General features: G+C 53.6%; 10 protein-coding genes across 10 annotated transcripts; 3 read left to right on the top strand and 7 right to left on the bottom strand.

Moving 5' to 3' along the window:
* Positions 1-3,335: 3,335 nt before the first annotated feature.
* Positions 3,336-5,024, bottom strand: AQY1 (Aquaporin-1; the record flags this gene model as incomplete). Its single annotated transcript, XM_062949582.1, has 2 exons — positions 3,336-4,269; positions 4,325-5,024. 2 exons carry the CDS (start codon positions 5,022-5,024, stop codon positions 3,911-3,913), a joined length of 1,059 nt encoding a protein of 352 aa, XP_062798339.1. The 3' UTR covers positions 3,336-3,910.
* Positions 5,025-5,114: 90 nt separating this feature from the next.
* On the bottom strand, positions 5,115-5,486 carry QC764_0101490 (uncharacterized protein; the record flags this gene model as incomplete). The annotated part of the gene is made up of 2 exons (XM_062941079.1): positions 5,115-5,242; positions 5,426-5,486. The coding sequence occupies 2 exons, from the start codon at positions 5,484-5,486 to the stop codon at positions 5,115-5,117; spliced, it is 189 nt and encodes a 62-aa protein (XP_062798338.1).
* An 846-nt stretch (positions 5,487-6,332) lies between these two features.
* QC764_610980 (uncharacterized protein) lies at positions 6,333-7,115 on the bottom strand (the record flags this gene model as incomplete). Its single annotated transcript, XM_062949581.1, has 1 exon — positions 6,333-7,115. The coding sequence occupies one exon, from the start codon at positions 7,113-7,115 to the stop codon at positions 6,333-6,335; it is 783 nt and encodes a 260-aa protein (XP_062798337.1).
* A 780-nt stretch (positions 7,116-7,895) lies between these two features.
* Positions 7,896-8,333, bottom strand: QC764_610970 (uncharacterized protein; the record flags this gene model as incomplete). Its single annotated transcript, XM_062949580.1, has 1 exon — positions 7,896-8,333. One exon carries the CDS (start codon positions 8,331-8,333, stop codon positions 7,896-7,898), a length of 438 nt encoding a protein of 145 aa, XP_062798336.1.
* Positions 8,334-8,810: 477 nt separating this feature from the next.
* QC764_610960 (uncharacterized protein) lies at positions 8,811-12,381 on the bottom strand (the record flags this gene model as incomplete). Its single annotated transcript, XM_062949579.1, has 2 exons — positions 10,124-12,381; positions 8,811-10,068 (listed from the first exon to the last, which is right to left on the bottom strand). The coding sequence occupies exons 1-2, from the start codon at positions 11,788-11,790 to the stop codon at positions 8,811-8,813; spliced, it is 2,925 nt and encodes a 974-aa protein (XP_062798335.1). The 5' UTR covers positions 11,791-12,381.
* A 204-nt stretch (positions 12,382-12,585) lies between these two features.
* Positions 12,586-16,289, top strand: DUR3 (urea active transporter). Its single transcript, XM_062949578.1, has 3 exons — positions 12,586-14,038; positions 14,090-15,753; positions 15,806-16,289. Exons 1-3 carry the CDS (start codon positions 13,936-13,938, stop codon positions 16,115-16,117), a joined length of 2,079 nt encoding a protein of 692 aa, XP_062798334.1. The 5' UTR covers positions 12,586-13,935; the 3' UTR covers positions 16,118-16,289.
* Positions 16,290-16,956: 667 nt separating this feature from the next.
* On the top strand, positions 16,957-17,573 carry QC764_610945 (uncharacterized protein; the record flags this gene model as incomplete). Its single annotated transcript, XM_062949577.1, has 2 exons — positions 16,957-17,267; positions 17,327-17,573. The coding sequence occupies 2 exons, from the start codon at positions 16,957-16,959 to the stop codon at positions 17,571-17,573; spliced, it is 558 nt and encodes a 185-aa protein (XP_062798333.1).
* Positions 17,574-18,053: 480 nt separating this feature from the next.
* On the bottom strand, positions 18,054-18,972 carry QC764_610940 (uncharacterized protein). The gene is made up of 2 exons (XM_062949576.1): positions 18,490-18,972; positions 18,054-18,438 (listed from the first exon to the last, which is right to left on the bottom strand). Exons 1-2 carry the CDS (start codon positions 18,825-18,827, stop codon positions 18,162-18,164), a joined length of 615 nt encoding a protein of 204 aa, XP_062798332.1. The 5' UTR covers positions 18,828-18,972; the 3' UTR covers positions 18,054-18,161.
* A 2,178-nt stretch (positions 18,973-21,150) lies between these two features.
* Positions 21,151-22,761, top strand: QC764_610930 (uncharacterized protein; the record flags this gene model as incomplete). Its single annotated transcript, XM_062949575.1, is given in 3 exon segments — positions 21,151-21,466; positions 21,480-21,834; positions 21,909-22,761. 3 exon segments carry the CDS (start codon positions 21,151-21,153, stop codon positions 22,759-22,761), a joined length of 1,524 nt encoding a protein of 507 aa, XP_062798331.1.
* A 312-nt stretch (positions 22,762-23,073) lies between these two features.
* Positions 23,074-24,054, bottom strand: QC764_610920 (uncharacterized protein; the record flags this gene model as incomplete). Its single annotated transcript, XM_062949574.1, has 1 exon — positions 23,074-24,054. The coding sequence occupies one exon, from the start codon at positions 24,052-24,054 to the stop codon at positions 23,074-23,076; it is 981 nt and encodes a 326-aa protein (XP_062798330.1).
* Between the last annotated feature and the right edge of the window lie 45 nt (positions 24,055-24,099).

Below are 24,099 nucleotides of genomic sequence, written 5' to 3'. Positions count from 1 at the left end.
CACAGGTGAGATGGGTCCAACAACAGTCTCCACAGTGAGCGTGTAAGTGTGTGTGTGTGTGTGTGTGTATGTTTGTGGCGCGATTTGGCTTGGAGTCAGTTAGATAGGTGGTCAAATAGATGCTGATGTCAGAATGTTGAATGTCATGATGACACAGTCCAGTTCCCCCTCCTCTATATACATATATCACGTCAAATGATGGACAACCAAGGCGCCGGGAGGGAGGGAGCAGGGCCGGCCAAGGTGCTGTAGATCGAAACGGCCCGTGGTAGGGCTGAGCTGGGATACCAAGACCACACCCCCAAACCCCTGCCCCTGGTACATGACGGGGCCCAAAACACCGTTCCAGAGTTCCAGCGCATCCTGCGCCCATGCTCAGTCTGCATTAGCATCTAGGCTACACTTTTTGTGCCCGGTCACGTCACTTTTGCTCGACGATATGCTGCCCTTTTGCTTTGCTTGACCGCCTGCGTCTAGAGAGGAGACATGGCCCACGTTGTGCCGATATGGTGTGAAATGTGGGGACTGGGCTTTTACCCGCTGTAGACTACCCGTCCACTAGCATACCGCTTGAGAGCCCACAGGACAAAAGAGGGGAAATACAGACAGGCAGCAGAATAAAAACTTCAAGGTCGCCGTTCTCTGGCCCGCTCTCTCGGCTCATAGTGCTCGGCGTGCCGAACATGTCTGTGTTGGCCATGGGATAGCGAGAAAAGCTCCGAGGCGCGAACTTGGAGATCCATGACTTCTAAACATCCGTCCCCTGAAGCGGCCTCAGGCTAACGTCTATCCCGTAAAGCCATCATTTCTTCGGCGCAAAAGAGCACCAGTCAGACGGGAAGGATGGTGGAAATAGCGCGAAGGATGTTTGCTCGCTTGAGAGGTGCCCTAAACTTGTCAGGCCGATCAAGGTTGGTCTCCTTGGCGAAGCCTTAACCTTATCTGGACCTTCGAGAGATACAGAAGCGTCCTTTTGGACGGCACTGAAAATGAACCCATGACAAAAAGCCCCTTGGCACGCTCTGTGGCTCTTGAACCCCTCCCCACCCTTCCTCTCTGGTTGTGGAAGGAAAACAGAACGGCGGGGGGACCCGCTGCCAAGGCACCATTGGCTTTCTAATCAGGTAAAACCCCCGCCACAATTGACCACAGGCGAGGTCTTGTACTTTGTACACAACCATGGCCCAATCTTCTCATTTTTGCGCGAAATTTGTCGGCTCTCAACAGAGATATCGACTATCGATTTGCTACCTTGAAGAGACAGGAGATCACGAACCCCTTGATCGAGAAATCAAGCTTTGTTCTAGTTGGAGTCCCCCAACCATCATCGCCAGTGTGGACGGTACCGGCACCCGTAACCGTACCTTTAGCAATTGACATTGGTCACGGTGTGATGCCCCTCGTTACTACCCCTTAAGGTACCTCTCATGTGCAGGCTTCTGTGCCCAAAACTTGGCTTCCTCTGAAGCTGCTGATGATTTTTGATCGCGACGGTTTCATTGGTGTAGAGGGTGATGGCGGTTGCTGGGATCGGAGTTTTTGTCCCCCATCACACACCGAGCTGGTGAGTGGGAGAGGGGTGGTTTCCAAAAGCTCATGACACCTACCAATCTCAGGCTGGCCTCGGGGCACAACACCATCCCATGTTGCCAAACACAGAAATAAGGTCGCTGCGGGTGGAGGAGAGATATCGGGAATTGCGATGACTCTGTAGTGTCGTCAAACGACGAATAGGGGGCATTGTTTACCCATGAAAGGGGGTTCCAAACATCTGGCAGGTGTGGGCACTCGTCAGCAGCTGGCCGCCCCCACAGCCATCCGAGCATAGAAGGTGACATCATCAAATATCTTTACAGAACGTCCATCTACCTGCTACAGCTTTAATGGAGACATTGTATCTTACTGTGGAACCGAATTGGCGGTGGAATCTCAGGTCAGGCAGGTTCTCTGTATGAATCCTTTTACGATTTTTGGTCTCATTGAGCTTCTAGCTACCAGACTCTAATGCAACCACACCACTCTCCTCTCAGGAGCAACATCCGTGTAGTCTTTGGCTACCAAAAAGGGCATAAGATGACCGCGAACTGTGCCGGTCACCTATTCAGATCCTTATACGGCAATTTGATCCTGTTATCGCATACAACGCCGCAGGGATCAAACAACAACCAAGTGCCAGAAGGAAAATCGGGCAGACTTCCGTCACGACGAGAAGGCAACCAGCAACACTCCAGGGGTAGAGGCGTTTGTTGCTGATGCTTTTTGTGTCTCGTAGGTATATCGATGGAACTCTAAGCCCACCCCTGCATAAGCCCTTGTTGCTGGCGGTCTTGTTCATGATGGAATCTTCCGTCAGGATTTTGACTTCGAGCGTACCTGAACCGTATGTAAACGAACTGTTGTAAAGGCCAAGGAGACCGCCACCCACCACTTGGCTATGGATGGCACGTTCCATTGACGTGTTTCATGATGTGGTAGGGCTGCAGTTCTTATCTGTCGGAAACGCCGAAAACTCCGATCAGGTGTTGGGAGAATGGGTGCGGCAGTTGCTCCCAGAGGCCTCAATATTACCTACATAATTTCCAGTCCCTTTTGTTCAAAAGATCAACTGGCTCGACAATCCATAATTTAACGAGTCGGCATCGCCGTCCTGAGTTCCGAGGAACTTGCACAATGTTCATTGAGTTTTCGGTGCACAGCCATATGCTCCATGATGCCGGCCCCGGCCCGAGGCCAGCAAGGGATTAGCCTCCCCCTGTCCCTCGTTCCCCACACCCAACAACAAGGAACGGGATGACATAATACCACGACCGGAGATGCTGATCGATGATGCCTGAGGATCATGGTGGCTAGGTAGGTTGTTAAGCTTCGTTGCATACATGGAAATAGAACGATACCCAGGCAGAGATGGTCATACTCAACAGAGTAAAGCGCCAATAAGTCATACGCATCCGGGCATGAATTGGTCTGTGACTTGAACCAAGAGGTCATTGATCTGAGAGTAAGATAGTTCTCAGGGATACGTAGAAAGGCCGATGCTGGTTGAAACAGCTCTTCGAGGCAATCATCAATGGAAGGGTTGACCTGCCCAAAATGGGTTCGAAGCTCTGTACCTTCTGAGTACGCAGTTATCTAGCTAGGATCTTTCTAAAAGTAGTTTTGCGCACTTTGAAACTGGTCCCCGAGGTAACCATCAGTCAAACTGTGGGAAGCACTCTCTAGAAGCCAGAGCTCAAACTTTATACCTGATAGGCTTTGTACTAGCAGCTTTGCACCTCAATATCTTGTCTATCTTTTGATCGGGAGCAACGGCTGCTCAGGGTGGACCAAGCCAAGTAAGTAGAACTTTCCCACTACAAGTGATAGCACCATATCTTTGAGTTGCATCTTTTGCGTATTCATTCCATTAATCGATTAATTATGCTGAGATACCAAGTAGATCTTTCCGATATCGCCAACCATTTCCCCCGTTCCTACCATCCATCCCACTGACCCTTTCCCTGTTCCATTTTGGTATCACAAGACAATCCTGAAACACCAGACCCAGTCACCCACCCCTAAAGATCTCAGCACCGCCACCTTGACCAGTCCCGACCTCCAATGCAGCCCAGTAGATATGCACCAGAAACCCAACGATGAACCATCCCTCCGGATTCCATGACCAGCGCAACTCGTACCATCAGTCCAAATGCTGATCTCCAACCAAGAAAACTGAAAAGCAACGCAAGCTGTACCGCAAGCAACATCCATTAAACACCCAATAGTTTCCAAACGCACCAACTTAAGCGAGACAACGAGCATCGTCACTCATAAACCCGGCCGACCATTCATATTCTTGAAAAAGAGGAGAGTGAAAGATTTCAAGCTGAACCCTCAGACTACCTTCCAACAGTCAAGTCGTGATGATTGCAGTTCATGCGCGCGGTGCCGTGGGGGAATCGGCCACAGTCGTCCCGCCAGGTGACGCAGCTCCGTTAGGCGGCGTCACTGTCTCGCGGGGTGTGGCATGTCCGTCGGCAACGCTTCCATAGCGTTCCTTCTCCTGTACCCTGGCCGTGTCAAACTTGAGCTTCTCCTCGTCATCGACATCCTGGCCGGGGTTGCACTCCTTCCACCGGAGGTACTTGAGCAGCGCATAGAATCCTGAGGCCAGCAGTGAGCCCAGGATGGGGCCCAGGAAGTAGATCCAGAAATAACCTGGGAAGCTCCGGTTGACCACCGCTGGTCCGAGGGAGCGGGCAAAGTTGAGAGAGCCGCCGGTGAAGTATACGCCTATCAGCAGTCAGCATTCCATTCCACCTCCACCCAACCTTGACAGCAAACTTACCAACCAGCTCGGCAAGAAAGAAGGCCATTCCAATCGCGACTGGTGCCAGATAGGTGCTCTTGTGCTTCTCGGCCGCCACCATGATGACGACAAACACCAGCTCGGCCGTGAGAAACATTTCAATAAAGAGGCCCTGCGCAACGTTGGCACCCCCTCCAAGCGTCGTCTCGACATCCATGGGCCCGGGGAACAAAGCCGAGACAACACCAGCGGCAGCCATACCGGCCAGCAGCTGGGCAACCACGACGATGACGCTGCGGACTGCTGACAAACCACCAACCAGAAACAGAGCGAGCGTGACGCTGGGGTTGAAGAGCCCGCCTGTGACACGGTAAAAAGCCCACACGTTCGCCATCAGACTCAGACCGAATACCAAAGCGATAAACATGAGGTTCTGGGTGTTGGGAACGGCAATATCGGTACCGGACTCGAGCTGGGTAGGACCTGAATTGACGGCAATCTGGGTACCGGCAAAGGAAAAGAACAGAAACAAGAAGGTTCCAACAAACTCTCCCAGGAAAGCCGTGATGTTGTTGCGTGTGCTGGCCGGCTTGGACAGCATCGGCAGCGTCATAGTGTTGGTGTGATTCATTGTGTTGGTGGGCCTCGCGTTGACGTTTGAGATGTCGTCGTTGTTGTTGTTGTGAGAGTTGTGCCCGTTGACGTTGGAGGCGTACGATAGAAAACGACTGCGAGGCATTTTGATTTTTTTGGAGTGAACAAAGAGTGGGGAGGTGAGTGGAACAGATGGAGGATGGTATTTAATAAAAAAATGGGATGAATATTGTGTTCAAGGGCTCTCGGATCGTTGGCCCGGCTGGGGTAAGGGACGATTCCGAGTTGAGGCAAGGCGAGCAAAGTGAGCCAACTGATGCCAAGGGGCGACGGTGCCGTAAAATCTGAAAGGGACTGGTTGGCCTGGTGGTATTATTGTTGCATGAACCGCACGAAAAGAGGTCGACTGTGCCCCCTGCGTTAGCCAAACGGTCCAGAGATTTGGAAAGGGTATGGTCAGCGGCTCATATATGCGACGGGCGCAAGCTGAAAGAAGGGACCATTTGGTGATCGGGACGGGTCGGGTGATCTGGGCTGAGGGCTCACTGTTCACACGCTGCCGTCGAAAGAAACCAAACCAATTGTGGCATGAAGATGTGGAGGACATGTTGCGGTTACAGTGTTTTGCGCAACAGTACACAGCAGCTGGAGAAAAAGTCACGATGTCTCGTTTTGGGCATCAGACGAATCGCACACAATGACGCAATGTCTCGGTCCGGCAGTAAAGATATGCTACAATGCATTCTGTGGACGGGCAGCCGCTTTCAGTACTCCGTACTTCTGTTGACGGTCATCGAGTCTGAAAGAACGACATCATCGATAACTCACGACCAGGGTCCAGGGAGGAGCATCAAAGGCACGACCCCCATGTCAATGTCAGTGTCTGTGTCCCGAGGACACGGCCCGACGAAAACGTCAGGCCAGTCTAGAACCAGCTCCCGGGGACGCCCCTGCCCTACATACAGACCGCGCAGTAGTAGAGAGTTTAATTACCCATTGAAGAAAGAAACGAATTTGATGCACGCAGGGTCCGAGCACGCCGAGCTAGTTCTTTTTCGACATCTCACTCGCTCTCACCGCTCCGTTTCAGCGTTTGAAGGGAAGCCGTTCCCCGGGTCCAGCTTGGTAATGCTGCAGGTCGCAAATGAGGCAGAAGAATCAAATTCAAGACACAGAGAGCAGAGGTGTTGAGTGCATGACAGTGGCGTGACGGGGTTGGCTACTCCAGTCGTAGTTCAAAGTCGGCCATTCCCGAGGGTGGAACATGGGGGAGCTGATGTTCCAGATGTTACTCCACGCACGGATCACTCAGCGCACCACCGGGATCCATCCGCCCCCCGGGCCGAACTAGATTGGTCCTATCATGTCTCCTTTGTGTATTCCTAGAGGTGCATGTACAACATATCTCTACCTACATTCAGCACCAGAAGGGAAATGATCATCCCTGCTATCGCTATACGCTCACTTTCACCCCCGAGATTGTCTCCAGCGCCGCAAGCAGCCCGTCTTGCACCGACTGGTCATTGGCAGTCTTGGACGGTTCCTCCTCCCTCAACGCGGTGAAATACCCGCCTGGGGTCCACCTCTCGTCCTCATTCTCCCCTTTCCCATCCGTCTGACCGCCAGTGGCCACCCAGACAAACGTGTCGACCGCTAGTTGCATATCCCCCGTCGCGTTCGCGCCCCCCATCTTTGTAGGAACCCAGCCCGGGTGAACGCTATATGCTTTTGTCTGCCAAACCCTGGCAAACGCCTTTGCCAAGATGACATTGTGAAGCTTGCTGTCGCCGTACCCGCTCTTCTTGATGTCCTCGGAGTCGCTCAGCCGGGGCCTACCACCGGCGTGAAGCTCGCTGCTGACAAAAACCAGCCTCTTTTGCGCGCCGGGTCCCATGAGAGCAGTGAGGATGTAAGGGGCAAGTGTGTTGACGGTGAACAGTGTCGGCAGCCCAGACTTTCCGGGGACCTTTTCCATGCCCGTGTAGACGCCTGCGTTGTGGATGACGGCCTCGTACGGCCCCAATTCCGATGCTTCTCTGGCAAGCTGCTTGGTCTCTTCAATGGACGATAAATCGGCAATCAGCACTGTTTCTGCGCCGGGACAAGCCTTGCGTGCATCTTCGGCACGTTGAGCGTTGCGGGCGTGGAGGATGACAGTGTGTCCCTGCGAGATTAGTTTGTTGGCGGTGCGGGCGCCGAGGCCATCTGAGGACCCCGTGATGCAGAATCGGCCCATGATGGCGAAGAGGAGTGCGGGCGGATGGTCACGATATGATGTAGAAAATGGCTCTCAGTTGTTGATGGAGTTGTTTCTCTGCAGTGAAATCTATCTGCCCATCCCTGATGAGAAGTGGGAAAATCGTTCCCCCTCAGACATCAAGCTTGGCACACGACCCGCTCCACCTCCATGTCATGTTCTTTGATCCACGCCTCGCCAATCCACAATGCTGGGGATGCCTGAGATGCTACGGCTCTCCAGATGGAAAAAGGCGCACGCGCTCTAGTCCCTATGAAATTTGGCAATTTATCTTGGGAGGTAGCAAGACAGCTATACAACCAACACACAGGAAGGAAACACAGCTCGAGATCAGGCCGACCACGGAACCAACAAGAAACGGCGATGCATACAGCAACATCAGAATACCGGACATCGAACGTGAAAGTGAACGTGGACGTGGAATCAAGCATTTCCGACACTGTCGATCACTGCATGTCATCGTTTATAGCATCGTCTGCAGCGTGCCGATGCACCCTCTGCAGCATCGGGATCGCCGGCGTGTCCTGTACGTCTCCAAGGGATAGTGCACAACAACGTGGCAGCCTCTGGTGGCAGCTCTTGTGATTCAGTTGGCGTGTTCCGTCCGACCATGTCACCGCAGAGAGACAGAAAGGCGCCGTGTATCTTGTTGTCCAAGTGGGTGTTTTGTGTCTTTTCCAGATTCCCGCCCGAAATTGCGATCCATCTATCCAGCGCGAGAAGGCTACATTGCATGATCCAACTTCCCGTCCAGCAGGTTTATCCCCTTCCACCGTTGTAGTCAGCCCCTCCAGCCTTCCGCAGCCTCTTGATAACCTCGTCCTCGTTCAAGTCGCCCTTGTCGTTGGCCGTCAGCTCGACGCTGTAGTGGCTCAGCACCTTCTTGACGTCGCCGGCCTCGATGCTCGCCCTCGCCTTCTTCATGACCTTGGCGTTCTCGCCAATCCAGACCACAAAGGCAAACTTGACCCTCTTGCTCTCGGCATCGTTTGCGTATTCCACTCGGACGTATGCGTACTGCACCTGGGTGTCGTCGAGCTGGGCCGTGAGCTCCGAAAGGCCGCCGGTGCCCGTGGCTGTCAGCTGCAGCTTGTTGCCCGTCGCGCCGTACGACAACAGAAGCCAGTTTTGTTCTTCCTTGTCGGAACGGATAGAGTCGTAGGCGGCGAGGACTTCGGGAGAGTTGACGCCTGACATATTTTCTCTTGTTTTCTCTGGGCTGCCCAAAGTGTCGGGAATCGTAGTGCGGGGTTGACCGACAGGGACAGGTCGTGGAACACGGTCGGTCGGGACGGTCGATTAACTAGCGTGGGCGATTACAAGTGAGTAGCTGTAATAGTATAAATGTGAAGTGTAGAGGAGAAAATGCACCCACGCCTGGAGATAATGAGAGAACACCGACTACGGTATGGAGGATTGGGTCAAGAATGAAAAGGGGCAGATGGAGATGGAGATGCCACTCCGGTCGAGTCCTCCACCCGTTTCAGGGTCCAGATGCCGCCAGCGCAGATCTCACGTCTTGGCGGTCGTGGCAGCTGCCTGATGCCTGCCCTAACCCTGACATTAATTTTCTAGATCATGACATGGTCCCGGCAGCGGAAAGGAAACAGTGCATCAAACAATTCTCATCTATACCACTACATACTCTGTGCTCCAGGCCATGCAACCATGATATTACCAAGTCCCGCTGATGGACAGATCTCGTGAACTCAACCCGACCGAAAACTCGTACGGCCCCTCCGTCACCATGACCCAATTCTGAGCCACGACATCCCAATAACTCAGGTCTCGCCTCGTAAGGTTGAACTTGACCGTCTTCTTCTCCCCAGGCTTGAGGTAGACCTTGTCAAAGCCTCTCAGCACGCGAATGGGAAAGTCCGTTTCCGATTCGGTTTCTGGGTATTGCAGATACAGCTGCGGCACCGCCGCTCCCGCAACCGGCCCGTCATTGATCACGTCGACATTCACAACAACATAGTTTGACCACAGGTCGGGGTTCCCACCCTCATCACCGCCAGCCTCGCTCAGGGGTGGCTGCTGGTCATACCCGTCAGGGTAAGGGTACTGGCCCACTTCGATATCATCTGTGCTGTCCAGATACGGATAGACGTACTTTTCCAGCCTGCGAATCTCGGGCGGAAAGATTGCCTCTTCCTTGCTGGGGATGTCGTTTGAGTAGCTGGGAGGCTCAGCAGCAGGGTTCGGTCTGCGCAGGGGATAGGGCGTCTTCCTCCTCTGGGGGATGACCACAATATTGTCAAACTTGAAGGTTGTGTAGCTGAGGCCAAAGCCAAACTCAAACCTGGGCTCAATGTTGTACTTGTCAAAGTGACGATAGTCAATGTACAGTCCTTCTCTAAAGTCCTGCTGAGGCACCACTCCGTTGGGAAGATAGAGCACCTTGCCACCGGCGCCGTAGTCTTCCAGAGTCCGTCCGATGGTGAAGGGCAGGTGGCCAGATGGGTTGGTGTCGCCGAAGAGTATCTCTGCCAGAGCATTCCCAGACTCTTGGCCGGGGAGATTGGCAAACAACAGAGCCTTGACGTTCGGGGTGTCGATCCAATCTTCCACAAGCACTGGTCCGACGGCGTGGATGACAACAATGACGTCGCCAGTGCCACCGCCACAGCTGGAGGCAACCTTGACGATTAGGTCGTCGCCGTTGTTTTGAAGCCGCAGGTCGGGACGGTCGCCGCTGACATCCGCCCATCTGGTGAAACCCTCCCCGGCATCGGCATTGGCAAAAACGATGCACAGTTCCAGATCATTCAGACTGCCGTCGCCCTTGCCGAAAGACGCCTTGTTGTCCAGAAATTCGGAGAGCTCGACTTTGGACTTGTCAAACTGCTTCCGCAGCGCCTCTACAGGTGACACAAGGTAGGGGAACTCGACAGCACCAGAACCCCAGCCCGAACCAAGTGTGCCTTGGTTACTGTTACTTTGTCAGCATGACAGTCGAGGCAAATGGTTCGAGTGAGAAGACTTACCAACCGCGGTCCTTGCATGCATTTGGGCCGTTGCCCGGCCCTGCATCCTCGCCAAAGATGCCTACCTTGAACTTTCCTTCGCTGCGCTTCCCGGTGGCACGCTCGACAGCATCCCTTCTAGCCCTGAGCCTTTCGTCGCTCAGCCCCTGACGACTGATGGGCAGCAAATCCTCATTCTTGAGCAAGACCGTGCCTTCAGCCGCGACCTCCCTCGCAATGACCGAATGATTTGCCTGCACATTGACAAACTGGTTGACAACCACTTGCTCTTGCTCGGTTGGGCTGCCTGGAGACATCACGCCCTTCTCTTCATCTGTCCAGGACGAGAAATTGGGCTGCTTCCTGGGAAACTTCTTCTCGTCATCCTGTCCGAGCTGGTACCAGGCGGCCACGATACGGGTCACCATGTCGTTCAGCCGCTCCAGGGGCACACTTCCGTTCAAAACAGCTCTGGACAGCTCTGGACCCCAAAGCGATTTACCGTCAGCCCAGCCCAACCCGTCACCGGGCATTGTCATATCCAAGCCAGCAAGCGCCGTGCCGACACCAGAGTGCTGGGCCAGCCAGTCACTCATCACAAAGCCTTGGAAACCCAACTCGTCCTTCAAGATGCCGTTCAGGAGCTTGCTGTTGCCGCATGCATACGAGTTGTTGACCTGATTGTAACTGCACATGACGGAGGCCACACCAGCCTTGACGGCATCGCCAAATGGCCAGGCGTACAGCTCATGCAGGGTGCGGTCGTCGATGTTGGAGCTGATGGCATGAGGAAGTCCCCACTCCCACGGCTGGCGGAAGTGCTCCTGCTCGTTGGCCACAAAATGCTTGATCGTCGCCATGACGCCCTCGCTCTGGATTCCCTTCACCGTCTCGGCGCCAGCAATGCCCTGGAGGTAGGGGTCTGCACCAAAGCCCTCCCAGTTGCGACCACCTGCTGGCATCCTGCCTAGTGGTCCCACGCAAGGCCCAAGCAAGACATTGATCCCCTTTTGCCGCGCCTCAATGGCATGAGCCTTGCCCCTCGCGTACATCAGTTGCCTGTTCCACGTCGCGCCGACCGTGATGCCAGCAGGAAAGGCGGTGATGTTGTCTGCAAATCTGATGCCCAGGGGTCCATCCTGCAGTTGCAACTGCGGGAAGCCCACATGAATGGCCGGGGCATTCGTGCCAACAGCCAAGCCCATCTCCCACCCCGTGCCGGTGGTGACATTCACCTTTTCCGCCAATGTCATTTTCGACACCATCTTGGAAGCCTTGGCATAGCTATCAGCCCAGGAAGCAGCAATGCCTCCTTTCGGTGTGGGATACCAGGGTGGCGACTGTCCGTACGGTGGCTCTTCTTGGGCCTTTCTGTAGACCAACACCCCGGTTGCTGTCAGAAGCACCCAAAGAATGCCCATCCCTGCCAACACGCCGATACAGCACCTGCTTCTCCTCCCCAGCGTTGTGAAAAGGCACGAGCACCACCTTTTTTTGCCTTTTGTGTTTGGCTCGAAGGAAGCGGTCGGCGATCGTCTCGTTGGGCGGGCAGCTTCGCGGTCAATGTAATCGGTAGCGTCGAGATCCGAGTCGGAGTCAAAAGCAGCGTTATCACCGCGATCGCTGGAGCGAGACCGTCTGGTGGAGGACTCCTTGAGGAGTCCCTGGGCGCTCTCGTCGTGGGCCATCGTGCGCTCGCCGCTTTGGAAGGCTGGAGTTCACCCGTTACCTAATTCGGAGTAAATATGTTATCTGAGCCCTCGCAATAGGCGCGTCATCGGGGTGGTCAGCGGATCGCTGGTGATGGATTCATCCTTTCCCAGTGTTGGTGTTTGCCCGATCCGCCGCGTCTCAGCTGAAGCGCTGGCAATCCATCGATCTTGGCAATCAGTACCCGATTGGGCGGCCCGAGAAACAGCAACTGGCCTGTGCGCTCGGTTGCTCCCGCGCCCTAAAATATCCGAAGTCCAAGCTGCCAGGAGCTCCCCAGAAGCTCAGCTTTGACAGGTGGGGTGGGATGGTTTGTATGAACTCTTCGAGCCCTGGGCCAGGAAGAAAGAACAAAGCAAAAAGTAGTGATTTCAGTCTCCCATTGATCTTGAGAGAGCTTGCTGATGTCGCGAGAAAAAGTAAGAGAAATTAAGAATGGTTGACGTGCTGCTTATCTCTCTTGGTCTGTCGTCATCTTAACGGATAAGATAAGAATAAAAGCCCAAGGTGGTAGACATGGCTAATTGAAATTGATCAAGTCGGTTCCGATGTCGCAAGTTGCATTTCCCAACGTCTTGTCTCCATCTGGAGTGTACCTCTGAATCCAGCCTTTTGGAGATAAGTTTGGAGTAGATAATATTGTGGGAGGGTGTCATGGTTCCCCACGATGCAGCAGACCCCCACATGGGGCGAACGCGGGGCACCGCGTTTCGTGAACTGTGACCCATCCCAGACTCCCAGCTCGTCGACGCCTCACCCACAAGCTGTGCCACCGAGCAGCCAATTGTGAGGGCAGAAAAACGCCTATCAAGACCATAGGAATCCGGCACGCAAAAACCTGGGGTCTAGAAACCGCCATTTTCATGGCCGTATCTCTGCGTCTAGGTGAAGAAGACACGCGCCTCGCAATGAGTGTTGGCTCATGTCGGGAGTCGAGATATCTTCACTGAAACGGCAGGGCTCAGCAGAGCTAAAGTCGTTTCCATCAGTCATTTTCTCGTCTCCAAAGCAGATCAGACTTCTCCGGAGACACCAGATGACAATGTGCCCCATGTCTGATATCGAGATCCCCGTGTGTCTCCTGGTGAGGATGACAGAGGAAATCACAATCGACCAATCAGTACTGCTGCCGCAATCAACATGCTAGCGCCAAGCGAAGGTGGACCCGCCGTTATCTCCATGAGGGATCGTCCCTGTCGAGTGCCCACTGGCAACGTTCAGATGGTGACACTGCACGATTGGCCAGCCTGGAGTCAGCTCTCTTATCTCCAGCTCCTTGATTTGCAACCGCCTTCACCAAATGCAATATCCCAATTGGGACCGTTCCTGGTCCACACCACAAGCTCCCGTCACAAGTCGAGACCCCATCATGGACGCCAGCGGGAGCTATTCGGCAAGTCTTTCTGTTTGCTTGGCACTGTCTCGGGCTGCTGTCTTGAATTGATTGATATGAGACCCTAGGGACCTTGGGTTGTTGAGCTATACCAAAACTACCTCGCAGTCAACTGATTGGCCCCCGCATACAATCAGCATCGCCAGGGACAAGCTCAAACAGCTATTACTGATTGAATGCCCTTATCTCTGGCCCTGCACGGCAATCCTCGTGGCGCCGGTAGTCGCTCTGCAGCCCAGACTTTGGGTGGCGCGGCCAGAGTGGGTTTGGACGGCCTGGCTCCCGAGCCCACCACGGAATTCACGACCTACCAAGGAGACAGCTCGCGAAGGGCCGGGTTGCTTTCTCGATACCGGTCGCTTGCGGTGCGCCACCGACCCTGCATGCACCCACAGAACGTCCGGCAGACCCCCCACAGCTCGCGAATTGATACCCTTGGCACCCACCTCCCAGAGCTTCGTTCTTGCTTGTGCCCGGCAAGACCCATCTTTCCCCAGCATCTGTTCCAAAGACCCTGCCAGTGCTGATAGCAGAATGTGAAGCTGTGATTCGACGTCTGTCTGCGAAGCCGGCCGGGAGCCGTGTCCCCGGCATCGCACCGCAGCCATCTCCAGACTCTATATCTATGCCGTGTCCCCGACGCCTCATGTCAACTTGCTTCTGCCTCCAGGATCACCATCACACCTAACCCACCCCTCTGTCTGTAGCTTCCCGCCAGCTCTCAGACAAGATGGATCACGCTCCCGCCGATCAAGAGCACATCGCCAATGCCACGCTCGGCCAGGGCGCCGGCTATGGTGTCGTGCTGGGTCTGGGAGGTGCCTTTGCCATCGGTACGTGTTCTGAGACACTCCAGATGATGAACATGTGCTAACCCTAGCCAGGCATGATCGCCACAACCTTCATCCTGAAGAGGTACAACAGGGAACTTCAGACATCTGAAATGTTCAACACAGCTGGCCGTACTGTCAAGTCCGGTCTCGTCGCCGCTGCCGTCGTCTCTTCGTGGACTTGGGCCGCTACCCTTCTTCAGTCCACCGGTGTTTGTTATCGCTATGGTGTCTCGGGTCCCTTTTGGTATGCCTCGGGCGCTACTGTCCAGATCATTCTCTTCGCTACTCTCGCCATCGAACTCAAACGCCGCGCCCCCAACGCACACACCTATCTCGAGGTCATCAAGGCCCGATACGGAACTGTGGCACACTTGGTATTCATGGTCTTTGGCGTGATAACCAACATTTTGGTCTCGCTCATGCTGATTGTCGGTGGCTCAGCTACCCTCAACGCCTTGACCGGGATGCACACCATTGCTGCCATTTACCTCCTGCCACTCGGTGTCATTGCCTACACCATGGTTGGTGGGTTGAAGGCTACCATCTTGACTGATTGGGCACACACCTTCATCTTGCTGCTCATCATCATCATCTTTGCCCTGACAGCCTATGCCTCTCACGACTTGCTGGGCTCTCCCAGCGCTGTCTACGACCTGCTTGTCGAGGCTGCCACCCGTCACCCGGTTGACGGCAACAAGGAGGGCAGCTACTTGACCATGCAGTCCAGGGAGGGCGCCATCTTCTTCGTCATCAACATTGTTGGCAACTTCGGCACCGTCTTCCTTGATAACGGCTACTATAACAAGGCTATTGCTGCCTCGCCCGTGCACGCACTTCCCGGCTACATCATTGGCGGTATCTGCTGGTTCGCTATTCCCTGGCTCACTGCCACCACCATGGGTCTCGCCGGTCTTGCCCTCGAGAACAACCCTCGCTTCCCCACCTATCCTGACCGCATGCTCGACTCCGATGTGAGCGCCGGCCTAGTCCTCCCCTACGCCGCGGTTGCCCTTCTCGGCAAGGGTGGTGCCATGGCTACTCTGCTCATCGTCTTCATGGCTGTCACCAGCGCCTTTTCCAGTCAGCTGATTGCCGTGAGCACCATCTGCACCTACGATCTGTACCGCGCCTACTTCAAGCCCGAGGCCAGCGGCAAGAGACTGATCTACATGAGCCACTGCGTCGTCGTTGGCTATGGTTTGTTCATCTCCACTTTTTCAGTTGGTTTGTGGTATGCCGGCATCTCCATGGGTTATCTCTATGTCATGATGGGAGTCATCATCTCGTCGGCCGTCCTACCCGCAACACTGGCCCTGCTCTGGTCTGGCCAGAATAAGTGGGCTGCCGCCGGCGCTCCCGTCCTCGGCCTTGCCACCTCGCTCACTGCCTGGCTCGTCACCTCCAAGAAGCAGTGCGGCGAGCTCACCGTCCAGTGCACTGGCTCCAACATCCCCATGTTGGCTGGCAATGTCGCCGCTCTGCTTTCCCCCGTCGTCTTCATCGCCATTCTCACCGCCATCTTTGGCGTTGACAAGTACGACTGGAAGTCCATGTTGGAGATCCGCAGAGGTGATGATCACGATCTCGCCCAAGAGGCTGGTGTCGACCTTGAGGATGTTAACGGCGGCCACGAGGAGACCCAGGCAGAGTTTGAGGCTGAGCAGTCCAAACTTCTCAAGGCTGGCAAGATCAGTAGATGGACCACCGTCATTTTGGTATGTACCTTGCCTTCTCTCCGGTTTGAAACAAAGCTAACATTGCTCACAGGCCCTTGCCTTCTTGGTTCTCTGGCCCATGCCCATGTACGGTAGCGGGTACATTTTCAGCAAGCCCTTCTTCACCGGTTGGGTCACGATTGGCATCATCTGGATTTTCGGCTCCTTCATTGGTGTCGGCTTGTTCCCTGTCTGGGAAAGCCGGGCCACCCTCACCAGGACATGCAAGTACATCTGGAAGGATTTGACCGGAAAAAGCCACATCAAGACCATTCACGCCCAGGAGGCTGCTGTTGTTGGGACCCCTGGTGATCAGACACCACCGGAAAAGGCCGGGCTCAAGGAGGAGGTCAGATCCTCATAATTTGAAACTCAATGGATTGGGAGGAAAGGCTGGATTGGAGGAGTAATCAATGTTTTCAATGATACCCATTTTGTTAGGAGGGGCGGGTATTGCTTCCAGGGGTTTGGCTACTCGTCTGCACGCACTACTACACATGATAGCAAGCCATTTATTTATATGAATTAGTGTCTTGGTCTTTGCTTCTAGCGTGTGATGCCGGCCTTTTCCCAAGGCCGAATGTTGCCAGCAACCAAGAGCAGTAACATCGTTAATTTGCGCGTGTGAAAAGAGTCGGTCAATTTCATCTCGGGGGTTCAAATGCCTATTGATAGAGAAAGTTGCGAGTCAAGTTTCAACTGTGCGGCTTTTTCCATCTCCTGTCAAACTAACGGATTGTAGATGTATGGGAGTGCAGTTGTTAACTTTGGCAGAGTTGCCCATGTACCGACTTACCTCACCAGCATGGAGCTGAGACGTCTCCGCCGTTCCACCCTCTTCGGGTAGACAAGGGCCAGAGTATTCACTCAGGGTATTGACCTCCGGAGCTCCACAGATAGACTCTTCCGAATTCACTGTGGGAGCAAACTGAGGCAGTAGGCCAGTGCTCATCAGATGAGGTACGAAAGAGACTTTTCACTTGCTCCTGCCCATTGTGATAAGCCTCTAATCACTTGGGCACCGAGTTTTCTGTGGGGCACCCTACTCTCTTTTTTCCCTTTTATACTGCCCTATTTTCTCCTCAAGCAGTCCTTCCCTCCTTCTGCCATCTTGTTTCCTCAACAGACCTACAGATCACCAACTGTCTCCGTACCCCCCTCAACCACCACCATCTCCAAAAACAATACGCATAACAGCTCGCCATGAAGCTTCTTACCATGGCTCGTGCCATCCTCGGCCTCGCTCTTGCCATCACCGCCAGCTGCGCTCCTGCTGCCAAGACCTATACCGGAGACAGCCTGATCACCGAGGGGTTCACCGAGGTGTCCGAGGGTGTCTACTTCAGAAACACCACAACCGCCCTTTCTGTCAATGGCTCTTCCTCTGGCAATGAACTCGCGGCTCAGACCCATTTCTGTCAAATTTCCGACTATGAGGGCACCACTGGAGACTACTCAGCCAAGGTCGATGATTGCTGGCAAGTCTACAGAAACGTTGCCGTAGATGGCGAGTGGCACGTACCTGGCTTCTTTGTAGCGTCGTTCATGCTCCATTGCTTACATTCTTCAACAGGGTCATCCGCCAGGGTCACCAGAAAGTGGTTGCTTCCTACGGCACCTGCGTGTTCGGTATCACGGCCCACGGTGGCGCAGACGTCAGGATTGGCAACGTGGATGTTCACAGCGCCCTCCTTGAGTCCATCAGCCAGTTCGCCCGCCAATACCCCGGGGATAATTTCCAAAGGATCGGCGCTGTGGGTCGCTTCCAGTGTGGCTGGAATTCTGGCGATGCTTGTATCTGGGGGGTCTACGTCCGTTAGAGAGGAGGCAGATGAACAAAAGTTGGTGCCTTAGGTAGTTTGCAAGTTCATTTGAGCACATACCTGCTTTACGCCAACATTCTCTCTCCGCGTCCAACAAGTCTACAGTTGATACTGGGCCATGCTGTTTGAATTGCTACCTTGACTAGTTCATCACAAGCCGAGCTGATTACAACATCCCAACACCAAGGTAATCGCTTGAACCAACTGCAACTGCGAGATGATTAATTTTATTTACTCAAACTGTCCATAAGCCTTCCATACAGACATGCTGGGCTTGGTACCTCTCTGAGGTCTCCCTATTGCTCTGTCACCGTCCTACTGGTCTGCAGTTTTCCATCTCTTCAAGTGAAAGCGCACTAAAAACATGCCTTCGACCCCAGCTAGGAATTGACACTGACACATCTATAGCTAAGCATGAACGGCACCAATCAACAGAAAGATCCCGCCGCATGACGAGGCTCGAACGAGGGGGTATGAGAACCAAAATTTCTATTCGACTGCGTAGCTCGTGCGCAAACTCATCAGATCCTAATTCAAGACTGGTGCTCAATTCCAGCCATCCAACCCTCTCTCTCAGGCCCATGACTATTCGTCATCGGGAAATCCTTTTTGGTAATAAATCTCCCACTCCACCTCGGCATCATAAGGTTTACAGACAAACTGGCCCCATGACTGGACTCTTGTGCCATGAGGAGAGAATTCCTTGCTGTAGCTATCTATGGTCCTCCTCAAGACGTCCCTGATGTCGTCGTTGCCAATATGGGCGAAAATGGCCTTGCCGCTGCGGCTCCGGAAAGCGGTGACACCGTAGGCGCAGGTTCGATATTCGACGAGCTGGTGCTGTAACCACATGAGAACGGTCCTGGGCAGGAAAGGTCAGTAAGCGCTGGTGACCCAAGGTAGACGCTTATACCAAGTGCCTGGGCCGACGATCCTGTCGTAGATGACTTCGCAGTCCTTGCTCTGGGGTGAGTGCAGGTTGGTCTGGTCATGGATCTTGACCGACTCATAGCAGTGGTCATCGCAGGCTGCTAAGTTTCCTGGTGAAGAGTACGTGATTTTGGTGATCTTGTAAGGGCTGTACCAGGTGTGGTGGCCGACTTGGTTGCTGCCCGGGACGAGATCGAAGCCGAGCCAGAAGGTCTTGTTGTCGGGGCCGGCCTGCCCAAAAATGACTGTCTCGTCTGGCTCGTGGACGGTAACGGCGTTGCCCAGGGTGAAGAGGGCCGCAAGAGGGATGAGAAAGCGCATGGTAAACAGCGATGACGGGGTGAGCAATGAAATTTGTGTATTGGACTATGTCATTTCGTGGTCAAGATATTGTAGATCCAACCGAGGACAAGATTCAAGGAGGCGCAATTTATCTCGTCTATAGACGGGCAACGCTCTTAAACAGTGAGCATGATGGAGACCCAACCCGCCGGCGGCGAGGGGGCAAGTTTCAGTCTATGGCACGTATCAGGTGACGGTATTCACGATCCCATGATGCTCTCAAGGTGGGGCATTTGACCGATTCCTTTTTCTGTTGGGTAAAATCCGGAAGGCCCCCATTCACACTTGGGGTCATGGGGGGAAAGAGGGAGCAATGAGGATATGGACGGTCGTGAGGAGCATATCATGCGCTGGGGAGCTTGAAATGGAGGCAGAGGAGCTGTGAGGGCCGTTGGTGAGTCGAGTGGTGTCGCGTCCAGTCACATCAAAGTGGCATTTCGACCCTTTGAGCTCTCAATGGTGAGCTGCGGCAGGTGAGCGACTGTGGTCCCAGCTGACGGCAATGCAGACTGCCTGGTGATGAGGACAATGCCAATTAAATAGCAGTCTGCTTCTTCCTCATGGCCCGACCGAGTTAGGCTCACAATGAAAAATAGTGAAAAACATCAAAAATTCCGGCCACGACGACCTCGAAGGGCAGACGATAACAAGCAACTCCTCTTTGTACAATGAAGGCTGCTCGCTATATTTCTAGGAATTCGTGATCTCCCGGAGGCTGGCCAAGGTAAGTATGAAGAAAAAGGAAAGTGAATAAAGGTGGGAGGATGGCCGAGCTATTACGTCTCGTGCGCTCATCCAGTTGGCCCTCCACTTCTGCCGCTCGAAGGCATTCACCAGGCCCATCAGCAGTGCCATCACCCTGTGAAGAGACCACCTACCTGAGAATTTTGAGTTCCAATCTTACCTTGAGCTCCAAAAACAAGGCGTGTAGATGAACCGAGAACCAATCTCATCTTGTTCTGATATTTGTTGCCATGACCGCAGGGCTTGATTGGAGCGGAACCCAAGCATTTGGGCTACACAGCATCAACCACAACACTGCTTCTACCAGGCTTGCGTTTTCATCCAGAGGCATATCAAGCATCTGACCATCCAGATCTACGTGCTGCAAGCTCAAACAGCCTGCATCATTTGATGCTCAACCCTGATCTTAGCCACGATATTATCAGGCGACAGTTGAATTGGTATGACCGCAAAAAGCCACTTGCGCCTCTGGTATCGGTCCAGTTTAATAACTTTGGTAAGTGTGGTATCAGCACCAGCAGGCAAGAAGCAGCCCGTGAAGATGGCTGGTTTTTCGTTCTCGATACAGACGACGCGCAAACGAGCACGTTTCTTTATAGAAGGCTCGCGAGGACGTCTTTGTCGCCGTCATTCACTATCCTCGTTTCTATGCCTATTCCACTGGAAAAAATGTTCTTAACAAGAGGAATCAGGTGGCACAAATGCCTGGTCTTAACCATGACGATGGTAACGGTATTTGGTTTATTTTCTTCTCAACTTCCGATGCCCGAAGGTATGGTAGCTGGGACGTGTTCAAGGTATAATTATTAGGAACCGCACTGCTAGGTTGTTGGACATTCCTACCCGATGGTGGTACATACCCATACATATGGGGCTAAATTTGTGAAGCAACTGTTATCCACGCTTGATTGCCTGCATATGTACCCGATGTTTGCAGGAAAGCCAACCAACACCATACTGCTTCCAGTATCCTCCTTGTCGACCGGATTGGGAGCGATGATTGGGGAAGTGGGTTGACAAACACTGCACTGAGGCTAACCGCCATGCCGGGGTCCTACTGGTGGCATCATCGCAGCATCGACTTTATTATAGGGACGAGGAACATCATCCTTTCCCATCCAAAGGTTTCCTCAGTCTCTACCCTCTGCTCTCACTCTCCCTTTCCCCTTTAGTTTCTCAACCATAGTAGCCCAGCACGATGAATACTCTCCAAGCTCAAGACTTTCCACAGATTCTGGAATGCATCGAGGATCAGAAGCGAATGCTTCGCAATGCCCAATCCTATTGCTGGGCAACGACCTGCCCGAAAAAAAATGAACGGATAGAAACGATTCTCAGATTCAACATCGCTCGCGCGGCACGACAGCAAAGCCAGCAGTGCAGTCCTGGCTCCTTGCAGACCTCCACGTCGTTCATTCCAGCACCCTACCCACCCTGTACCCGGCCATTTTGCGAGCTGGAAAAAGTCCTGTTCAACGACCTCGTGCTCGAAACCCATCACACAAGCACATATCTCTTAGTTCGAGTACTCACCCCTCAGGATCGAATGCCTGCCGTCATGGCCATTGTGGAGGACGAAAAGAGCGAGGTTTTTTTGCTCCAGCTCTATCATCAGGTTGAGATGACGGAAGACATTCTTGTCCCTGGCGGAATATTGATCATCAAAGACCCATACCTGAAGCTCACCGCTGATGGTCGGCACGGATTGCGCGTCGACCACGTCTCCGATGCTGTTTTCCTACTGGCACATGACAGACGCGTTCCCTCCTGTTGGCACTCGGAGCTCACGAACCCCCAGCTCAAGAGCGCCGACTTTTGGAAAACAAAGGGAAAAGGATTTTTGGTCAATCAAGATATCAGGCCGCAGTTGAACAGTAAGCAGTCTAGTCTTTGATGTGGGAAGCCTACTTATTCGTCAGTCTGGATCCCGTGGGAGGGGCCTTTTCACCACCAAAGCAGTCAAGACAGGTGATCTTATGTTTTGTGAAAAGGCGTTTGCATACGCATTTCATGAGGGTGAAGGAACGAGCGGCGACAGCAGCAGGCTGACGATGAATCTCCTGATTGACGTCAATGCCAACAGCTTCACCTCTGGAGCCCAGCCGGAACTCATCACCATGCTCGTGCGAAAGCTTTACCGGAATCCCTCTCTGACTTCTGCGGTCAAGGGCCTCCACTGCGGCTCATATTCGCCCGTTCAGGGCACCTTTGACATCATTGACGGAATGCCAGTCATTGACTCGTGAGTGTGCTCGATTCATCATCGGCCGTCGAACTCGCGCCCTGTTTGCCATAATAATAGGATGATTCTCCCAGGTTTCTCCTCACCCGCATCCTCCTCTTGAACAGTTTCGGCTGCAAATTTCCGGAAAAAGCTGGTGCTCTCAAGCGGCCGGTAGGAATTGATCGCCTCGGCAACGTATTTCCCTCGCTGGGTCTTTGGACCTTTGCATCTCATATGCACCATTCCTGTCTGAGCAACGCCTTCTGCTCCTTCATCGGGGACATGATGATCGTACGTGCGATTGCGGACATTCCTGTCGATGCCGAGATCACCATTCAGTACTTGAACCCCTTCAATCCGCAACGTCAGCAAAAGTATATCATAAACTGGGCTTTTGCCTGCGACTGTGCCATGTGTGAGGATGATGACCACACAAGCGACATAGTTATTGCCAAAAGGAAGAGACTGGGCGAGTCACTTCAACAGTTGCTCCGTCTCCTGTCTCGGCGTGGCGGCTCTTCCGGCACTGCGGGAATTGCAAGCCTGATTCGCAAGAGCAGCGACCTGCTCGCCGAGATGGAGGAGACATATATCAAGCCCACGGAGGAGGTGCCGCGCCTGACCCTATGGGTTGGCTACCGAGACTTCGCGTGCGCATTAACATTGACAGGAGCAGGCCTTAGTTCCAACGCCCAAAAGGCGATCGAGATTGGCTTGAAGGCTCTGCGATGCCTGAGGTTTGTGATCGAGAGTGGAAGTTTGGGGTCAAATCAAGGGTTGGTTGTGAAAAAATGGGGGTATATGGCGTCCGGAGAGCTTGACTGTTGGATCTGTCTAAAGACTGCCTATGACTGTACCGGATCTCATGAGCTGGCGCTGGCAGCTGAGGGGTGCGCAAAGGTGTGTTACAGAATTCAGCTCGGGGAAGCTGAGACTTTTCAGTGAGGGCTGGGACGGCGTCAGGTATCAGAGTAGGCCGGGTATGTTGTGTGGAAAAAACAACCAGAAACCTGGCCGGGCTTAACCCCTGGAATATGCCTGATTCACCACTCGGAGGGTTAAGTGGCATCGTGGAAACTCGATCAACATGTACAGGTCAACTCAAGCAGGTACAGATATGGAGCTTTATGCAAGACATTCGAAACATGAACTTAATGATGACAGAAACTATTCTCGCAATCGCAGCGTACAGTAGGCTCCACTAAAAGGAGAAAAAAGCAAAACAATAACAAGAGGAAATCGCGGCTAATCTTCCGCTCAAGAATGCGTCGTCAGAAACCTCCCCACCACGCCGACAAACCTGTCTGTTTCCTCCAAATGGGGCATGCTCGAACTGAGCGCAAACTGCACCCACTTGACCCTTGCCTTGGTCTTGGAGAACCAAGGCAGGACGCAAGCATCTTGCGCCGAGTCAAAGTATCCGTTTATCAGCAGCACTCCACCTGGGACTGTCTTTTCCGTCACCAGACCTAGCTCAGACACCACACTCCAGTCCTTGAGCGAACCGTTGATATCAACGCTGGCGGGTGTGCTTGGGCCTCCGTTCATGGCGTGATGAACAGTGTCATTCTCGGCAAGGCTATGCAAAGAAGTCATGAGTTCCTCTGGGAAGAACGGTTCAACTCGACACAGATGACGGCGGTGTAACTCCATGGCTGCTGTGGCGTGCTCTGGGCTCAGGGGGTCGGCCAACGAAGCCTGGATTTCCAGTGGCAGAAAGGATCGCAGTTCTGCGCCCACCTGAACAAATGTTTTCATGCTGGAGGGGGTAGAGCACAGAATGAGCTTGCGGAGACCGGCCGGCTGGGTCAAGGCGTGGGAGGAGATGAGCATGCCACCCCAGGAATGACCGAAGAGATCGTATACGGTGATGCCCAAGCAGCGAATCAAATTATCCAGCTCGGCGAGGAAAAGATCGATGGTGAAGAAGCTTGGGTGATACTGGTGCGGAGAAAAGTGGGTGGAGCGGCCGCAGCCAACTTGATCATACATCACGACGGGTATGGTGTAGTCGGTGCTGATCAAAGAGATGGGGAGGAGGTAATCGTGAGGGATGCCAGGGCCGCCATGGACGCAGATCAAGGGAACCTTTTTGCTGGAAAGGTTGCCCCATATAGAGTAGGATGTCTCTGCAATGTCGTTGGTTGAGGGAATGCGGAAGCGGACGGTTCCTGATCTTGTCGGCGGTGCATAACGGCGGGTTTGGCCTGGTGGAGGAGGGTAGGTGGTGGGATCCATCTTGGTGGTTTTTTGAAGTCTGGTTTTGTCTTGTGTCTCTGGGTC

The sequence above is a fragment of the Podospora pseudoanserina genome, chromosome 6 (assembly GCF_035222485.1).
Source record: "Podospora pseudoanserina strain CBS 124.78 chromosome 6, whole genome shotgun sequence".
NCBI lineage: Eukaryota > Fungi > Ascomycota > Sordariomycetes > Sordariales > Podosporaceae > Podospora > Podospora pseudoanserina.
The sequence above is the reverse complement of the archived record's forward strand: the minus strand, read 5'-3'. Positions and strand labels throughout refer to the sequence as shown.